The sequence below is a fragment of the Pipistrellus kuhlii genome, unplaced genomic scaffold (genome assembly GCF_014108245.1).
Source record: "Pipistrellus kuhlii isolate mPipKuh1 unplaced genomic scaffold, mPipKuh1.p scaffold_m20_p_56, whole genome shotgun sequence".
NCBI lineage: Eukaryota > Metazoa > Chordata > Mammalia > Chiroptera > Vespertilionidae > Pipistrellus > Pipistrellus kuhlii.
Window position 1 is genome coordinate 1,930,647 of NW_023425558.1, and position 18,599 is coordinate 1,949,245.

The 18,599-nt window shown below is 69.5% G+C and overlaps 1 protein-coding gene across 2 annotated transcripts; it reads left to right on the plus strand.

Moving 5' to 3' along the window:
- Positions 1–5,092: 5,092 nt before the first annotated feature.
- On the plus strand, positions 5,093–18,224 carry MUC6 (mucin 6, oligomeric mucus/gel-forming). 2 transcript variants are annotated; one of them, XM_045573833.1, is made up of 31 exons: positions 5,093–5,274; positions 7,820–7,882; positions 8,082–8,325; positions 8,416–8,542; positions 8,861–8,951; positions 9,020–9,129; positions 9,221–9,428; positions 9,538–9,660; positions 9,954–10,074; positions 10,192–10,330; positions 10,440–10,544; positions 10,654–10,723; positions 10,797–10,934; positions 11,100–11,261; positions 11,335–11,429; positions 11,527–11,659; positions 11,774–12,023; positions 12,105–12,157; positions 12,262–12,371; positions 12,749–12,900; positions 13,670–13,811; positions 13,907–14,017; positions 14,393–14,578; positions 14,659–14,898; positions 14,965–15,121; positions 15,258–15,401; positions 15,635–15,697; positions 16,157–16,237; positions 16,609–16,761; positions 17,255–17,482; positions 17,690–18,224. In XM_045573833.1, the coding sequence occupies exons 1-31, from the start codon at positions 5,217–5,219 to the stop codon at positions 17,761–17,763; spliced, it is 4,131 nt and encodes a 1,376-aa protein (XP_045429789.1). In that variant the 5' UTR covers positions 5,093–5,216; the 3' UTR covers positions 17,764–18,224. The 2 variants fall into 2 exon arrangements, with proteins under 2 accessions (XP_045429789.1, XP_045429790.1); XM_045573834.1 differs by having other exon boundaries at positions 16,157–16,210.
- The last annotated feature ends 375 nt before the right edge of the window (positions 18,225–18,599 follow it).

An 18,599-nucleotide genomic window follows, 5' to 3' on the forward strand; every position in this document is an offset into this window, starting at 1 on the left:
CCTCCACGTGAGCAGCCGGAAACCCGCCCTGTCCGGGCCACGTGCTGCGCCCTCGTTGGTTGACCATGAGGAACTGGCCACTGGGAGCTGAGGAGCCCGGGGCCTCGGCCGTGGACAGGCCACAGCAGGTGGGAGCCAGCATCCCCCGGGACCCTGACACCCGCCCTGCCCATCCCCTGCTGCCCTCGCTCCTTGGGGCAGGCCCCGCTCCCCATCCTCTGTCCTCAGTTTACCCACTTCTTCCCATCCCATCCGTCTAGCCCAGGACACCCCGCCCGGCTCTGTTCCCGCCCCGAGGCCCCCAGGCCTCTGCTGCCCCTCCTCCAGCCCGCCTCCTCCAGGAAGCTGCTCGGCCGCCAGCTCTGAGCCACGCCTTTCCACAGAGACCCCCAGCTTGTGCCTCGGGGGGTCCTGCCCAAACGGGAATGTCCCCACAGCATGTCACCCCGCTAGGGACTGCACGTTTGTGTCCCCCAAGATCAGATGTGGAAACCCTCTCCCCAAAGTGGTGGAGTTAGAAGGGATGAGGTGGGGAGGGCTGTGGTGGGACCCGTGTCCTGAGAGAAGACCCAGAGCCCCCGCCCACCCCGTCCCTGAGGCCACAGCGAGGGGGGGCCACCCAGCCGCCGGCACCCAACGTCACCCCCACCCACCCCACCACCGTCAGACTCGGGGCAGGGGCACCCCAGCCCGACTTCAATGGCACCACACCTGGCAACCAGCCACCAAGTCTCAGATGGGGCCAGCCACCCCACTCCCCAAGCGCTCCCTCAAACCCCACACAGGCCCCCCCTCAAACCCCCACACAGGCCCCCCCAGGCCCCCCACAGGCCCCCCTCAAACCCCCCCACAGGCCCTCCCTACAGGCCCCCCACAGGCCCCCCCTACAGGCCCCCCACAGGCCCCCTCAAACCCCCCCACAGGCCCTCCCTACAGGCCCCCCACAGGCCCCTCCTCAAACTCCCCCACAGGCCCCCCCGACAGGCCCCCCCGACAGGCCCCCCACAGGCCCCCCTCAAACCCCCCACAGGCCCCCCTCAAACCCCCCCACAGGACCCCCACAGGACCCCCACAAGCCCCCCTCAAACTCCCCCACAAAACCCCCTACAGACCCCCCAACAGGCCCCCCACAGGCCCCCCCACAGGTCCGCCCACAGGCTCCCCACAGGCCCCCCCACAGGCCCCCCCACAGGCCCCCCCTCAACCCCCCCACAGGCCCCCCCCACAGGCCCCCCACAGGCCCCCACAGCCCCCACAGGCCCCCCACAGCCCCCCACAGGCCCCCCCTCAAACCCCACCACAGGCCCCCCACAGGCCCCCCCACAGGCCCCCACAGCCCCCCACACACACACAGGCCCCCCACAGGCCCCCACAGCCCCCCCCACAGCCCCCACAGGCCCCCACAGCCCCCCACACACACACAGGCCCCCCACAGGCCCCCACAGCCCCCCACACACACACAGGCCCCCCACAGGCCCCCACAGCCCCCCACACACACACAGGCCCCCCACAGGCCCCCCACAGCCCCCACACACACACAGGCCCCCCACAGGCCCCCCACAGCCCCCACACACACACAGGCCCCCCACAGCCCCCCACACACACAGGCCGCCACAGAGAACAAACACTCGCTCCCCGGACACCGTGCGCCCGGAGGCCAGGGAGCCGATAACCCGCCGCCCCACGCCCGCCTTCCCGCCTTCCCTGTTTGCTTTTCGGCCCAGCGGGGGGCGGGGGCCGCTCAGCGTGGTCGGGGGACGTTCGGCTCCGGGGTGAGGCGGGCAGCGCCCAGCGCCCTTGGCGGGAGCCTTCAGGACCCTCCCGTCAGGCAGGGAAAGCCAGGGCTCCGGCCACAGCCGCCGGGGGCGGGGGGGGCATGGAGCCAGCGAGCACGGGGCAGCCGGCCCGGGTCAGAGGTGCTTGGAGAGGTGGAACCAGTGCGGGGTCTGGGCCGAGCTGGGGGCTGAAGCTTCGGCAGGCCCGTCCTGGGCACAGCCCCCCACATCCATCCCCAGCTGAGCCCTGCCTGGTGGGCAGGCGGGTGGGCCAGCCCCCCTTACACACCCAGGGCTGCCTGGGCGGGCGCCCACAGCTCCCTGGGGGAGGCCCCCTCCTGACACTGGCTCCGGTCTGTGTGCTCCGTGGGGCCCAGCAGTGGACACCGAGGCCACAGGCCGGCCTGAGGCGGCGGCAGGGGCACAGGGCTGCCCGGTGCCTGGAGAGCAGCACCCCCACTGCCCTGATGCTCCTCCCTGGGGTGGCCCTCCCGGGGGGGCAAGGCAGTGAGCACAGGCTGCCCTGCGGGGGCCCGAGCCCAGGGGGAGGGCAGGGGCTGAGGGAGGGGTCCCCACCGCTCGGCAATGGAGCCCGCCGCCCTGTAGGCCAGCCGGCTGGTCAGCACCGGCCCCGGGCAGCGGCCGCAGCGGGCCGGCCAGGCCAGGCCAGGGCGCACCGAGGCCATGGCTGTGGAGACCTTAGCCTGACCCCGGAGCACGGCTCAGCCTCCGCTGTGACTGCGGGTGGTGTGGCCACCCCTGGGCGGAAGCCTCTCATGGACAGGTGGGTGCGGGTGGGCGGGCCTGTGGGTGCTCGGCACCTCCACAACCAGGGGCAGCGAACCAGGCCCCCAGAAGGCCCTGCTGGGGGGAACGCCGGTGCCTTCACAGCCTCAGACCCGGAGAGGGGTGCAGGGCCTGGGACGGGCAGTGCCCCCCCAGGGAGCAGGAGGCAGCGTGGGGCCCTGGCCCTGGACTCGGAGGCTGGGCAGGCCAGGCCTCAGTGCCCACGGGGCTCCCGGACGCACAGCCCGCCCGGCCCAGCTGGAGCGCTCAGGGCAGCCACGCCGACGGGGGCGGGGAGGGCAGGGGTCCGAGCGGGCCTGAGCGCACAATCGCCCCTTGTCCGCGGCTCCCCTCCCCGGCGGCCAACGCGACCTGCTTATCGCCGGGAACAATGGCCACACACATGCTTATCGCCCGCTGTTTGCTCCGGGGTCAGCCACAAACACGCCGTCCCCGAGATTTCCCGGGATGCCCCCGCCCCCCGCAGCCCTGGAGCCCCGCCCCGGAGCACCACCACCCCCGCGCTCGAGCCACACGGCCTGCGGTCACGCATCCTGGAACACACAGCCAATGTTTCCAGGAAACTCCAGCCACCTCTCACACAAGACCACAGACGCGTGCATGCACACGTGTACGTACACACGCCACACAGGCACATCCCCACATATATAGCACACATACAGCACAGGCACACGTGCACATTCACATACAGCACACACCAAATATACACAACAGATACATGCACATGCTCACATACCTATACACACAGCAGACATACATGTCCACGTATGTGTGTGCACGCCCATGTGTGCACATGTGCATATACACATACACACACGTGTCACATGTACAGCACTGGCACAGGTGCACACGTTCACATTGCACATGCCTGCACACACGACACAGACATACATGGACACACGTAGTGCACATACAGCAGTCACATGCACATGGTGACACACAGCACATGGAACACAGACACGTGCTCACAGCACGGGCACACCCACAACACAGGTGCACAAGGTCACACATGACACACACCTACATACGTGCTCAAGCGTCCTTGTCCAGGTGATATCCAAACCCCCCCAGGGTCACGTCTGTGTCCCTCAAGCTGCTGGGGTGACACTGGGGACCCCAACGTAGGGACTCCCACCTGCCACAAGCCCCTGCGGTGACAGGAGTGTCCCAGCCCCTCCCTCAGCTCCGCCCTCCGCCAGGACCCGAGAACAGGCTGAGGCTGAGGGAAGGCCCCCTGCCCGTGACCCCTCCGCGAAGCCTGGACAGACGGTCAGCACCCAGGCCAGGGCCCTTCGGCACCGCCCGCTGAGGAGCCGTGGAGGCCCGGCCCCTCCGCCAGCTGCGCCGCCGGGGCTGCTGCTGGGGCGCCCACGGGCACAGCTCCGGCCCCCGAGCCCCAGGAGAAAGGACCGCAGCTCCCAGGGCCGAGACTCGGCGGCCGAGGCAGGCAGCGGGCGAGCAGGCTTCTGTAGAGCAACTTCCTGTTAAACCGTGGCCGGTGGCCGCTCCCGCGTGGAGGCTGGGCCCGGGGGCCTGGGCTGGCCGCGCCCAGACAGGCCCCAGTGGAAGGAGCGAGGCTCCGGGCCCAGGTCTCCAGGGGCCAGACGCCCCTCAGGAAAGAGGAAGCTCCTGAGCCACCCCCGGAGTCTAATATGGGGTCCGCTCGGGGCCAGCTGCCCGGAGAGCTCCCCAACTTGGAGAATCCAAAACACCCTCGTCCCTGGCCCTCACTCACCTGACCATGACCTTCACCCAGGACCCCTCATGGCCCAGGCCTACGTCCCGCCCATGGGCCAGGCCCACCGGCCCCGCTGCCCCTGCGCCCCAAGGTGCTGGCCCAGGAGCCACGCCCTCCCCCAGGCCTGTGGGAGCTGCACCCCAAGGTGGGCACATCCCCACAAGCACCCCCAGGTGGGCAGCCCAAGCCTCCTGCCCCTGCCCCTGCCCCTCCCCTCAGAGCTGTGGGGGCAGGAAGCAGAAGGGGGCCCTGGGATGCAGCATGTCCCCCTGTGCCTCCCAGGACCTGAGGCTGGAGGCAGCAGAGGAGGGACCGGGGCACAGCCTGTGGCATCAGCTCCAGGACCTCCAGGCCCTGTCCTGAGCCCCGGGCCGCCGCCCACCATGATGGCCTCGCACCCAGGACCCCAGTGCCCCAGAGGCCGTCCTCCCACGGGCGGTCCTTTCCCGGGTGGGGGCTGCAGCCCAGCGTGGGGTGCCTTTGGGGATGCTGGGGGCCAGGTGAGAGTGGAACAGACCCCCGAGCTGTGCTCCTGGCTGCGGCTGACCGTGCCCACGCTGACCCCGGACCTGTGCCCCCCGGACGGGCCCCCCGGAACCGTCCCTCAGAGCGGCCCCTGGCAATCCCGCCTGGAGCCAACGGGACGCGTGCCAGCCCCCGCACGGAAGTGCGCGATAACGGGCCGCTGCCCGCACCAGAATCTTCCGAGAGGCCCGGGGCCTGATAAAGCAGCGCCCGAGATCCTGTTTGGCCGCACGGGAGGTGGGGCGAGGCGCCCGGCGGGGCAGGGCCCCTATATAAGGCGTCGGAGGCCGCTACTCGGAGCACAGGAGCAGCGAGTCTGCCTGGTGTCAGTGCGGGAGGCCGGGTCCTGCGGAGACCGCTTCTCCACCACCATGCTGGGCCCTCGGCTGCTGCTGCTGCTCTGGTGCGGGGGAGCCCTGCTCGGCGCCGGTGAGTGGGCGCCGGGGATGGGGGCACGGCAGACGTCTGCCCCGGGCCTGGGAGTCTCCCGGCCTCTTGCCTCCGGACTCGGCCAGAAGCGGGCTGGCCACCAGGATGTGGGTGCGAGGCCCCTCCTTGCTCTGGCCAAGGCCGGGGTCACCCCAGCCAGCCAGGGTCAGAGGCTGCCATAGGGGACGGGCAGTGTTCTCCGAAGCCCAGGCTGGGTGGACAGGACTCAGGCTCAGCCCCCCCACGGGTCCTGAGAGGGCACAGGTCCCCAGGGGCAGCCACAGTGACGCAGGCTCGTGGGCACTGGGGCCACAACATCCAGGTGGGGGCCCAGCTCCGTGGGTCCTGGCTGCGAGCAATGGGCCTCGGTTCCCCATCTCCCCCTCACATGAGCCCACCGTCCCACCACCCCCCCCGGGGGCAGGTCCCCTGCCCTCTCCTTACCCTCTCATGCCCGGCCCTTCTGCCCACTGGCACTGCTTGTGCCCCAGCCCTCCTCCCCAACCAGCTCCAGGCCCGTGCTCCTCTGCCCACGAAGCCCAGGTGGCTGGGCCCAGGGCTCCCTCCCCTCTGCTCAGCCCTGGGCCCGCAGGCCCCTCCCTGGTGGCCCCATGCCCCCCCAGCCTCGGGGGAGCAGGGAGTGGGCGCAGGTGCAGCGGCGGCTGCAGACACCAGCCCAGTAGGTCCCCTGGGCCGCCCCGCTCCCTCCCCTAAGCCCTTCCCCTCCAGGTACCACCTTTCCTGTAAGGGCTGCTCTGAGCCCTCAGGACCCCCGCCCCCCGAGCCCACCTCCTTGGGCCCCTCCCGGGCCCTGGGGCCCGGACCTGGACCCAGAACCTGGGGGAGGAGGGAGGAGCCCTGGAGCCCTGGGCGGGGGCGGGGGGCTGTGGGTCTGGCAAGGGGTCCAGGCTGTGAGCAGCAGAGGGCGGGGCAGGTCTGGGGCCTCAGCACCACCTGCCCGCTGGCCTGGGCCGGATGGAGGCAGGTGCTGCCCTCTAGACGGGGGCAGGAGGCCCGAAGCCGGGGCCTGGGGGCTGGGAAAGGCCCCAGCCGGGTCAGTGCCGAGCGAGGTCAGGCAGGGGCGGGGGCCGCCAAGCGTGCAGGACGGCGAGTGCTCGCACCGCATGGCCGGGCCGGGCCAGGCTGAGGGGCCAGGCCGGCCCCACGGCTCCGCGCTCCGGCAGGGGTCAGTGCCTGCCCTGACCGTGGTGGGAAGCACGGCTGGCCTCCGAGCATCTTCAAAGGAGCCCCTGCGGCCACGAGGCCCAGCCAGCGATGGGCAGGATGTGGCGGGGCCGGAGGCGGCAGCACCAGGGGGGCCTGAGACGCGAGCTGAGACGCCAACCCACCTAATCGCAACCTCAAGGCAGGGCGGCCCCAGGGTCACTGCCCCACTGGCCTCTGTGCCTCCCACCGCAGCCGGGACCACGGCCACGGGCAGCCATCGCCCCGAGACGCACTGTGGACAGGGACCAGCTTGGCGATGGGGTTGGGGGCCGGGGGGCGCAGGCAGGAACCGCCTGGAGCTGCTTCCAGCCCAGGATGGGTGGAGCGGGGGCAGGGGCAGGGGCAGGGGCGGGGGCAGGGGCGGGCCGCGGGGAGGGGCGGTCCCGCTCGGCTGCCCTGAGCACCGTCACCTTCCTGCCCCGCGGCCACTGTGACCCACGTCACAGGCCCTTCTCTGGCCCCAGTCACCTCAGGCCCAGGAATGTCTGGGGCTGGCGGGTCAGGGCAACTCTACCCCCTCTCGGGCCCCAGCCTCCCTGAGCGCCTGCAGAGCCAGGGGGACTCCAGCGGGAGACGGGAGGGCCGAGGGGAAAACGGGTGCAGCAGAGAGGGATCCCATCCCACAGAGCCCCCTGGCCGAGCTCCTCCCCACTCTCCCCTGCCCCTCTGAGCTCAGGGCGCCCCCTCACCTCCCCACCCCCTCCAGTGAGGTCAGGGCAGAAGCCCAGGAGTCCGGCCAGCCAGACCTGCCCAGAGCCAGCAGACCCACAGGCTCTGCCCTCACTCGGGCCCTCCTGCCGACCTGAGGGCCTGGCGCCTCCGGGTGTAGCGATGGGAGCCTGGTGGGCAGACCAGCAGATGCCCCAGGGCCAGAGGGCACCAGAGGGGCTAGTGTCCAGGGTGGAGGACCCACCCACCCTGAGGCCTAGCCCTCAGCCACAGGAAGCTCTCCAGGATCTCCCATCCTCCCAGCCCTCCGGCCCTGCTCACTGCCTGTGCCGTGTGTGTGCATGTGCATGTGCATGTGCCTGTGTGCGTGGGGAGGCCTCGGGAGCAGGGACTGCATGCCGCTGTGTCTCCTGCTCCCAGCAGGGGAAGCCCACAGCAGGTGCTCACTGCGTGCAGGGGCGGAACTGGTGAGCAAGTGAGCAAGTGCAGGAGTGAGCTCCGAACGGGAGACGGGGGCATGGAGGGCCCAGCGATGGGCTCAGGCCTGCTGCCAGCGCTGTGGCTGCCCAGCCCTGGGCCTGCTCTCAGCCAGGCTGAGTCCCCGGGCAGGCTGTGCCCTGGGGCACTGACATGGGCCCTGTCCATGCAGGTCTGGATGACACCTCCTTTGCCCACCTGGGACCCCAGGGGCTGAAGGACTCCCCACAGCCAGGTGAGGACCACAGGGCACCGTGGTCTGGACTTTCCACGGGGACATCCAGCCACAGGGGCCTGGGAGCCCAGCTTGTGCTGGGGCCTGGGGGGCGGGGCTGCTGGCAGCGGCTGGCTGTCCCGTGAGGCTCGGAGGGCCTGAAACTTGGGAGGTCCAGCATGGGGACCCAGAACCCCGAGACCCACGGCTCCCTCCACAGCGGCCGGCCGGGCCTGGTGCTCCACGTGGGGGTCCGGCCACTTCTCCACCTTCGACGGCCACGTGTATGACTTCGAGGGGACCTGCAACTACGTCTTCGCGGCCATCTGCCAGGACGCCTCCGCCCCCACCTTCAGCGTCCAGCTGCGGCGAGAGCCCGGCGGGAACATCTCCCGCATCATCGTGGAGCTGGGGGCCTCGGTGGTCACGGTGCAGGAGGGGGCCATCTCCATCAAGGACGTGGGGTTGGTCGGGGACCAGGGCCGGGGCCGGGTGGTTACAGGGCCAAGGGAATGGCCAGGGTGGAGGGCAGCCGCTGACCGCTCCCCCTGCAGAGCCGTCAGCCTGCCCTACACCAGCAACGGGCTGCAGATCACTCCCTTCGGCCAGAGCATGCGGCTGGTGGCCAAGCAGCTGGAGCTGGAGCTGGTGGTGCTGTGGGGCCCCGGTGCCCACCTCACGGTGAGGACGCAGTGGGGGCTGCACCTGTGCAGGTGCTGGTGGGCTGGACTGGGGCTGTCCCCGGAGGGAGGGCCCTGACCGTCCCCCAGCTCTCAGCTCGGCCGACACCAGTCAGGAGCCCGCATGGCCTGGGCTTTGCTGGAGGCTGTTTCCCCATTTGGAAGTGAGGACCATCCAGCAAGTAAAGAGGTCCCGGGAGGGAGGGCGGTCACAACCTATTGGGTGAGGCATCGGCGGGCTCTGCATCTGGGCGAGGGGTCCCTGGCCCTGGGAGCCCTGCCCGCTCACCCCGTGTGCCGACCCCGCCCTCACCCACAGGTCCTGGTGGAGGACAGGCACAAGGGCAGGATGTGCGGGCTCTGCGGGAACTTTGACGGCGAGAAGACCAACGAGTTTCTGAGCGAGGACGGTAGGTGGGGGCGGGCGGGGCCCCCTGCGCCCAGCCCGGGTGCTGACCCTGCGCCCCGCCCCCCGCAGGCACGCATCTGGAGCCCCACAAGTACGCGGCCCTCCAGAAGCTGGACGACCCCAACGAGATCTGCACCCACGAGGCCATCCCCGGCCCCCGGGTCCCGCAGGCAGAGCATGTATGTCAGGGCGGGGCCCGCGCAGCCTTCCAGGTGGAAGCACGGGGTGGGGGGCCCAGCTGCTCCCCGTGACCCACGGCCCTCCGCCCAGGCCCGGACCTGCGCCCAGCTGCTGGCCCTGGTGGCCCCCGAGTGCGACGTGCCCAAGGAGCCCTTTGTGCAGAGCTGCCAGGCCGACCTGGCCGCGTGTGCCGAGCCAGGCCAGCAGAGCTGCGCCTGCGCCACGCTCTCCGAGTACTCGCGCCACTGCAGCCTCGCCGGCCAGCCCGTCAGCCGCTGGCGGAGGCCCGGCCTCTGCTGTGAGTCCTGGAGGCTGCGGGAGGGCCGGGGACAGGAGGCCTGGGGGTGAGGGGTTGGGGGAGCGGGCCCAGGGCTCGCCGCCTGCTCACCAGGCCCATGTGCACACAGCGCTGGGCCAGTGCCCGGCCAACCAGGTGTACCAGGAGTGCGGCGAGGCCTGCGTCAAGACCTGCTCCCACCCACAGCACAGCTGTGCCCACTCCTGCACCTTCGGCTGCTTCTGCCCGGAAGGTGGCGCGCCTCTCCCCTCGGACCCTCCCGACGAGCCCCCGCCCGCCCAGCCTGTGGCCCCACAGGGCTCCCTGGGCCACGACCCCTGCCAGGGGCTACCCACGGGGCAGGGGGTATCCCCGTGGGGGTGGGCCCTGGGCGGGGGCCTGTTGGCATGCGGGGACAGAAGGCTGAGCGTGCAGCCCGCACGGACTGGGGGTGTGCGGGGGGACAAGCCCTCCAGGGGCACAGGCCGGGAGGCCCCAGGAGGGGAGGGTCCTCCACACACAGCCCCAGGAAGCTTCTGCCTGCAGGTCTGGTTCTCGATGACATTTCCAAAAACCGCACCTGCGTGCCCGTCGCCCAGTGCCCCTGCACGCTCAGCGGTGTGGCCTACGCCCCCGGGGCGGTCACTGCCGACGCCTGCCGCTCCTGGTGAGGACAGGGGCATGGGGCATGGGGGGGTCAGGGGTCAGGGGCGAGGCAGCCAGCTCTGCTGGCCCAGAACACCCTGGGGCGCCCCCACCACTCTGGGCCCCCTCCCGCCCCCAGCCAGTGCACCATGGGGAGCTGGAAGTGCGAAGAGCGGCCCTGCCCCCAGCCCTGCGCCCTGGAAGGCGGCTCCTTTGTGACCACGTTCGACGCCAGGCCCTACCGCTTCCACGGCACCTGCACCTACATCCTCCTCCAGGTGGGAGGCCCGCCCCGAGGGGGCCCCACGGGGTGGGGGCCTCACAAGGGGTCCCGCCAGGAGGGGTCCCCACCAGTCCCCTGACCTCCGTGCTTCCTGTCCTCCCTAGAGCCCCCAGCTCCCAGACGGGGGCTCCCTCTTGGCCGCCTACGACAAGTCTGGGTACTCGCATTCGGAGACCTCCTTGGTCGCCCTCATCTACATGAACAGCCAGGTAAGGCCGCCCCGTCTGCCGCCACTGCGTCCGCCTAGCCCGAGGCCAGGGTCCCTGCCTCGGCCCAGCCACCCGGCCGGCCCACGGTGACTCAGCGCCCTCCCTCCAGGACAAGATCCTGATTACCCAGGACGAGGTGGTCGCCAACGAAGATGCCAAGTCGCTGCCATACAAGACCGGTAGGTCGCAGCCCCTGCCTGCACCCCGGGGGCGGAGCCCAGTGCGGCCGCCTGCTGAGCCTCTGTCCCGCAGGCAACATCACGGTCTTCAGGCAGACGTCCACCCACCTGCAGATGGCCACCACCTTCGGGCTGGACCTGGTGGTGCAGCTGCAGCCCACGTTCCAGGCCTACATCACCGTGGGGCCGCAGTTCAGAGGCCAGACCCGCGGTGAGTGCCCGCCCGGCCTGCCCTCCCAGGACATGAAGGGGCCCCCCAGGCCTGGACCATCCCCCAGCGGTGCGGCCAGTGCTGGCCTCCTGCCCGGGCACGGTTAGGGGCCGCGGGGCCGGACTGGGCTGCGGGATGCCCACCCTCACGGCCTGCCTGGCTCAGGGCTCTGCGGCAACTTCAACGGGGACACGACAGACGACTTCATGACCAGCACGGGCATCGCCGAGGGCACGGCCACGCTGTTCGTGGACTCCTGGCGCGCAGGGAACTGCCCGGCCGCCATGCAGCGCGAGACCGACCCCTGCTCCATGAGCCAGCTCAACAGTGAGTGCCGCCGAGGGCTGGGGCGGGCGGGCGGGAACCAGGCTGGGGCGCGGCTCACGGGCCTGTCCCCCAGAGGTGTGCGCGGAGACCCACTGTGCGGTGCTGGTGGATAAGGGCACGGTCTTCGAGAGGTGCCACGCTGCGGTGAACCCCAAGCCCTTCTACAGGGTAGGCGGGGCTTGCACAGGGCCAGGAGGGCTGCGGGGTGGGGCATGTCGGGGACAGGGTGTGGATGGCGGGCGCCTACGCTGCTGTCTGCCCGCAGAGGTGCGTGTACCAGGCCTGCAACTACGAGGAGACCTTCCTGCACATCTGCTCCGCGCTGGGGGACTACGCCCACGCCTGCGCCTCCAAGGGCGTCCTGCTCAGGGGCTGGAGGAGCAGCGTCGACAACTGCAGTGCGTGCTGCCAGGCGGCAGGGGCGGCGGGAGCCGGGGGTCCTGCGGAGGGTGGGGCTGTGACCGGGTTGGGCCGAGCTCTGCCCAGCCATCCTGACGCCGGACTCCCCGCAGCCATCCCCTGCACTGGCAACCAGACCTACAGCTACGACAGCCGGGCCTGCGGCCGCACCTGCCTCTCCCTGTCCGACCACGCCGGCGAGTGCCACCCCAGTGCCGTGCCCATGGAAGGCTGCAACTGCCCCGAGGGCACCTACCTCAACCACAGAGCCGAGTGCGTGCGCAAGGCCCAGTGCCCCTGCCTCCTGGACAACAACAAGCTCATCCTAGCCGGCCAGTCCACTGTGGTCGAGGGCGACATCTGGTGCGTGAGGGTCCGGGTGGCAGCCCCGCCCCTGCAGCCGCGCCCCGGGCCGGCCACCCGCTCACACGGCCTCTCTTGCAGCTACTGTTCCAACGGGCGGCTCAGCTGCCCTGGGCGGCCGCCAATGCTCCTGGGTACGTAGCACAGCGGGGCAGCGACCTGGACCGCGCAGGGACCTGGCCTCCACTGAGCCCGCCTCACCAGCCCTTCCCCCTTCCCCCTTCCCGCTTCCCTGCAGCATCCTGCTCGGCCTCCAAGACGTACCAATCCTGCAGCCAATCCTCAAGGAACAAGTTTGGGGCGGCCTGTGCGCCCACATGCCAGATGCTGGCTACGGGCATCCCTTGTGTAAGGCGGGGGAGGGCGAGGACAGGTCTCCCCCAGCCGCTCTGGGCCATGGGCGGAAGCCCAGAATCCTCAGGAGGGGCTCTGCCCCCAACCCTGTCCATGGAGGCGTGGCCAGTGGGGCTGGGAGGCCCTGCAGCTGGAGGGCAGTGTGCTTAGTCTGGGGGGTTCCCTGAGGGAGGTGGGCTGGGGCCCCCAACTTGGGGGGGGGGGAGGGGGTACAGTAGGCCAGCCTGAGGCATGGAGGGACCTTTCCTGAGGGAGGGAGGGAGGGAGGGAGGGAGGCCCCAGCAGGTGGTGCAGGAGGGGTCTGGGAGGAGTGCAGGGGCAGAGTGTCCACAGGGCCACCCTCCCAGGGGCTACTGACCTCCACCCTGCAGATGCCCATCAAGTGCGAGCCCGGCTGTGTCTGTGCTGAGGGGCTCTACGAGAACGCCAGCGGGCAGTGCGTGCCCCCCGAGGAGTGCCCGTGCGAGTTTGGGGGGGTCTCCTACCCCCGGGGCGCCGAGCTAAACACCGACTGTAAGGCCTGGTAAGCCAGCCCCCTGCAGGCCCAGCACAGGCTGTCTGCAGGTCCATGGGGCTGGGAAGCCAGCCCCCTGCAGGCCCAGCACAGGCTGTCTGCAGGTCCATGGGGCTGGGAAGCCAGCCCCCTGCAGGCCCAGCACAGGCTGTCTGCAGGTCCTGTGGGCTGGGAAGCCAGCCCCCTGCAGGCCCAGCACAGGCTGTCTGCAGGTCCTGTGGGCTGGGAGGCCAGCCCCCTGCAGGCCCAGCACAGGCTGTCTGCAGGTCCTGTGGGCTGGGAGGCCAGCCCCCTGCAGGCCCAGCACAGGCTGTCTGCAGGTCCTGTGGGCTGGGAGGCCAGCCCCCTGCAGGCCCAGCACAGGCTGTCTGCAGGTCCTGTGGGCTGGGAGGCCAGCCCCCTGCAGGCCCAGCACAGGCTGTCTGCAGGTCCTGTGGGCTGGGAAGCCAGCCCCCTGCAGGCCCAGCACAGACTGTCTGCAGGTCCATGGGGCTGGGAAGCCAGCCCCCTGCAGGCCCAGCACAGGCTGTCTGCAGGTCCTGTGGGCTGGGAAGCCAGCCCCCTGCAGGCCCAGCACAGGCTGTCTGCAGGTCCTGTGGGCTGGGAGGCCAGCCCCCTGCAGGCCCAGCACAGGCTGTCTGCAGGTCCATGGGGCTGGGAAGCCAGCCCCCTGCAGGCCCAGCACAGGCTGTCTGCAGGTCTGTGGGGCTGGGAAGTCAGCCCCCTGCAGGGTGGGTGCGGCCGGGTCTCAGAACCCACAACTCCCTGCTCCTGGCAGCACCTGCTCGAGTGGGAAGTGGACGTGCCAGCAGAGTGCCCACTGCTCGTCCACCTGCACGCTCTATGGCGAGGGCCACGTGATCACCTTCGACGGGCAGCGCTTCCTGTTCGAGGGCAGCTGCGAGTACATCTTGGCCACGGTGAGGCCCTGGAGGGGAGGGGCCACGGAGCCACGAGGAGGCTCTGGGAGGACTGGGGTCCCTGGTGGCTCCTCCTCAGCGCCCCCTCCCCACAGGATGGCTGTGGCACCAATGACTCGCAGCCCACCTTCAAGATCCTGACGGAGAATGTCGTGTGTGGGAAACTGGGGGTCACCTGCTCCCGGGCCATCAGGATGTCCCTAGGGGTGAGTTGGCTGGTGGGTGTCCCCTCAAGGCAGCCACCCAGCGCCAGGTTTGGGCTGCTCTGTGCCACCAGCGCTTGCTGCCCCTGCTGCCTCGTCCACACAGCGGGCAGCAGGGTCCTGCTGCTGGATGTGGGGTGGGGAGTCTCCCAGAAGCCTGGCTCAGTCCTCGGCTCAGCGTCCATGACGTTCTGGAACCTCTCGCCGAATGCAGGCTCGAGAGGACAGGCCCCAGCCCAGACCTGGCCCTCAGCAGGCGCCGTCCAGCCGTGTCCCTAACGGCACCGTGCAAAAGTGCACGGATGGGAGCAGAGCTGGTGGCACTCAGCAGCCGCCCAGGCTTGGGGCTGGCAGCCTGGTAACAGCCCTGCCCCACAGGGCTTGTCCATCGTGCTGGCGGACGGGAACTACACGGTCAGCGGGACAGACCCCCAGGTGTACTTCCGGGTCAAGGCTGACTCCCTGTACCTGATAGTGGACGTCACCATCGGCAGCAGCTACAACCTGACCGTTAACTGGAACAAGCACATGGCCGTCTCCCTCAAGATCTCGCGAGCCTCGCAGGTACCACGCGCCACTGCCCAGGTCGCCGGGGCGGGGCAGCGCCCGCCGCCCCTCGGCCCGCCTTACACCAGCCCCCGCAGGACCCCCTGTGCGGCTTGTGCGGCAACTTCAACGGGAACATGAAGGACGACTTTGAGACGCGCAGCAAGTACGTGGTGTCCAGCGAGCTGGAGTTTGTGAACTCGTGGAAGGAGAGCCCGCTGTGCGGAGACGCCAGGCTCTCGGTGGACCCCTGCAGCCTCAACGCCTTCCACCACGCCTGGGCCGAGCGCAAGTGCAGCATCATCAACAGCCAGACCTTCGCCGCCTGCCACGGCCAGGTGAGCTGCGCGCGGGGTAGGCTGGGCGGGCGGGTGGACAGCAGACACTGAGGGCCGCTCCCGCAGGTGTACCGCCAGCCCTACTACGAGGCCTGTGTGCGCGACACCTGTGGGTGCGACATGAGTGGGAACTGTGAGTGCCTCTGCGACGCCGTGGCCGCCTACGCCAAGGCCTGCCTGGACAAGGGCGTGTGCGTGGACTGGAGGGGCCCCGACTTCTGCCGTGAGTATCCTGTGCCCCGCCGGGGCCCCAGCACCTCTCCCGGGTAGGCAGCAAGCTGTGCCCTGCAGAGGGACCCCGAGCCTCCCAGGCCCGGGCGAGGGGCTCACGGCCGCCTGACAGCCACCCATCCTCCCAGCCATCTACTGCGACTTCTACAACTCCCACACGCGGGCGGACGATGGCCAGTACCAGTACGCCCAGGAGACCAACTGCACGTGGCACTACCAGCCGTGCCTCTGCCCCCAGCAGCTGCAGAGCCTTCCATATACCAACATGGAAGGTATGGGCAAGGAGAGGGCGAGGTTGGGCCAGACGACAGGATGGTGGATGAGGGCCCAGCCTGGAGCCGGGGAATGGGACAGGCACAGTGCAGGGTGGCTGGGGACAGGGACAAGGGGGTACCTGCCTCTGCGGTTGGGTGGAGAGGCCAGGAGTGGCTGGGCCAGAGGGCAGGAACCACGCCTCCTGAAGAGGGGCTCCAGCTGAGGCTGCCTCTCTCGGCCCCGCCCCTAGGCTGCTACAACTGCTCCCAGGATGAGTACTTCGACCAGGACAAGGGGACGTGCGTGCAGTGCAGTAAGCTCAAGCTCAGGCCCAGCCCCCATGCCCGCCCAGCCCCCACAGCAGACCCCTGCACAAACCTCTGGCTACTTCTCCAGCACCCTGCTCCCCAGCTGTGCCCCTGAGGTGCTGGGACCTCCACGCCCCAGACAGCAAACACCAAGGGAAAACCATCAGGCTTCCCTCCCCAAATGCTGACAAACCCACACCCAGCCCCCAGCTGCAGGGCAACCCAGGCCCGGGCTCTGCCAGCCCACTGGGTATGTGGGTGGCAGCTGGCCTGGAGCTACCACAGGTGGGTGCTGGACAGCGCCCTGGCTGCTAGGCATCACCACGGTTCGGCAGTGGTGCTGGGAGAAGAGAAGGCCTGGGGTTGGGGGAGGACTGAGCAGGGACCTGCCTAGGGAGACCCTTGGAGGGGGGACAGGGAGGGGCGGCACGTGGCGACAGCACTGACCTCGCTTCCTCTTGCAGTGCTGCTGCCCACCACGCCGTCGCCGCCCACCACGCCGTCGCCGCCCACCACAGGTGATTGCGCACTCACTAGGTGCCAAGGTGAAGCAGTGCTCTCCCCGGGCTTGTCCCTGGTACCGTCAGCCCAGCCTGTGCCCATCCCTGCAGCCGCTGGCTGGCATGTGGGCAAGGCTGGAGTACACCTGGGCTGTCCTGGGCTGCCCCACATGGCGGGGACAAGCGGCGCTGACCAGGACAGCAGAGGGGAGGGGCATGGAAAGCATGGCTCGTGGCTGGACGGCCACTGTCACAGCCAGGCCAAAGGGATGGATGCTGCCTCAGCGGGGCACAGGCCTTCCCACCCTGTGCCTCCTGTCCGGCCCACCTGGGGCGGGGCTGCATGGCTCAGCAGCCAAGAGAGGGGGCTGCTCCCAAGCTTGCGCCCACAGTCACAGCCCTTCTGCCTTGCTCAGGCTCGCCCTCCACAGAAGCCAGGCCTACCTCGGCCACCCCCAACGTCACAGCCACCCCCGGAACCACGGGGCCCCTCAGCTCCACGGCCCCCTCCTCCGCACAGACAGGGGCAGCCCCGACCATGCAGCCAGAACCCACCGTCTCCTCGGGAGGTGAGGCCCGGGGGGGCGGGAACGCGTGACGACCTGACACGCTCGCTGGGGTGCGGGAGGGCAGCAGATGCTTGGCACAGAAGCGGGACTGAGGACAAGCTGCGGGAGGGGGGGGGAGGGGCGGATCGTAGCTGCCTGGCACTGTCACTGAGAAGCATGTGGGACCAGCGGGCGCAGGGAGCACAGGCCAGCCCCCCATGAGCCCACACAGCAGCCCCGGGCCAGGCCAGGGACTCTGAGGGGACATGTCAGGGTCCTGCTAGGAAGGGTAGGTGAGGGACCAGCCAGCGGCCCAGTGAGCCTGTGGCCACTACAAAGGCACTGAGGCCCCGAGGCAAGGTCGGCTGAGGAAGGACGTGAGTGTCGGCCAGGGGGAAGCACGCCATTCTCGAGGGGGCTCAGGGCGACCCTGGCCAGGCTCCTGGGGCACAGAGGGCAGGGAAAGGGGCGGGCAGAGGGTCCAGTGGGATGTGCTGGGCCCTGTTCCCTGCAGAGTCACCTCGGACGACCTCGGCCATCACCACACGAGCCACGTCAGGGCCAGCTCCCACAGCCACTTCCAGGTCAACAGCCACGGGACCTACTGTGACTCGAGCTACTACACAACCCACCACATCCCTGCTCAGCACAGCCACGCAATCCACAGCTCGGTCCACAGTGCGCACCACGGCGGCCTGGCCAATGCCAACCACGCCAGGACTCGCCACGGGGTCCCCCCAAGGTAAGGCTACCCCACACAGGTCCCCACAGTGGGGAGACAGCTCAGGGCTCCGGCGCCCAGTACGGACTGCGGAGCTGCGTATACAAGCAGGCCACAGAGCCCTGGAGGGAACACCTCCAACAAATAGGGGGGCCGCAGGGCAGCCAGCCCAGCACCAGCCTGAGCCTACAGCTAACCACGTGCTCTCTGCAACACTCCCTGCCACAGTGCCGACACACCTGCCCACCACGGCTGCCCCCACGCCAGGTGAGGACAGGGCCCTGGCGACCCAAGAGGTCTAGAGGGCAGTGAACAGGTCTGAAATCAGGGCCACACGTCAAAATTCCAGAAAGATCCCCACAGGAAAGAGCCCATCAGTACTGGAAGCCCATCACAGCCACACTGAGTGAGGGGGGAAGAGAGGGGCCTAAAAAGGAACACAAACGGTACAACCAAAGAGCAGAGTCAGGAAAACAAGGGACTGCTAGGTGCAGGGGAAGCCTGGCGGGAGAGAATGAGCAGCAGCAGATGGCAGACCACATCCCGGGCACAGATGACACAACTACCAATTAACGGGTCACACTTTCCACAGGCCACTCGACACCGCACCAACCCGAAGGAACCACCATAGGATCACCAGGGAGCACCTCCAGCCACAGCACAGGACACACAAGGCCAGAGACCAGGTCAACCTGGGCCACACCCACAGGGCCACACACTCCCCTCGCTTCTCACACCGCACCCACTGGTTCCGTGTCCACCACCTCCCACATGACAGGTCCGCCATCAGGAATATCATTCCGCACAACCACCACCTTCCCGACCTCATCTCCATCCAACACCACTCAATCCACCCAGGTCCCCAGCTCTGCCACCTCCTCTGTCACTCCCACTTCTCACACAGTGGTCACCCCAACACAACCACACACCCATTCTGCTTACATCTCTACCGCAAGGCCAACAGGCTCTTCTCCATCATCGACACACGGCCCTACCACGGGCACAGGGCTCCCACCCTCTACACCGCCGTGGGCCACGGCCACAAGAGGGACCACCCAGGCCCCTCACTCTACCGACACAGCCAAGACCACCACCTCCCTGGTGTCACACCCATCCGCACCTGCCCTCTCTGGGACCA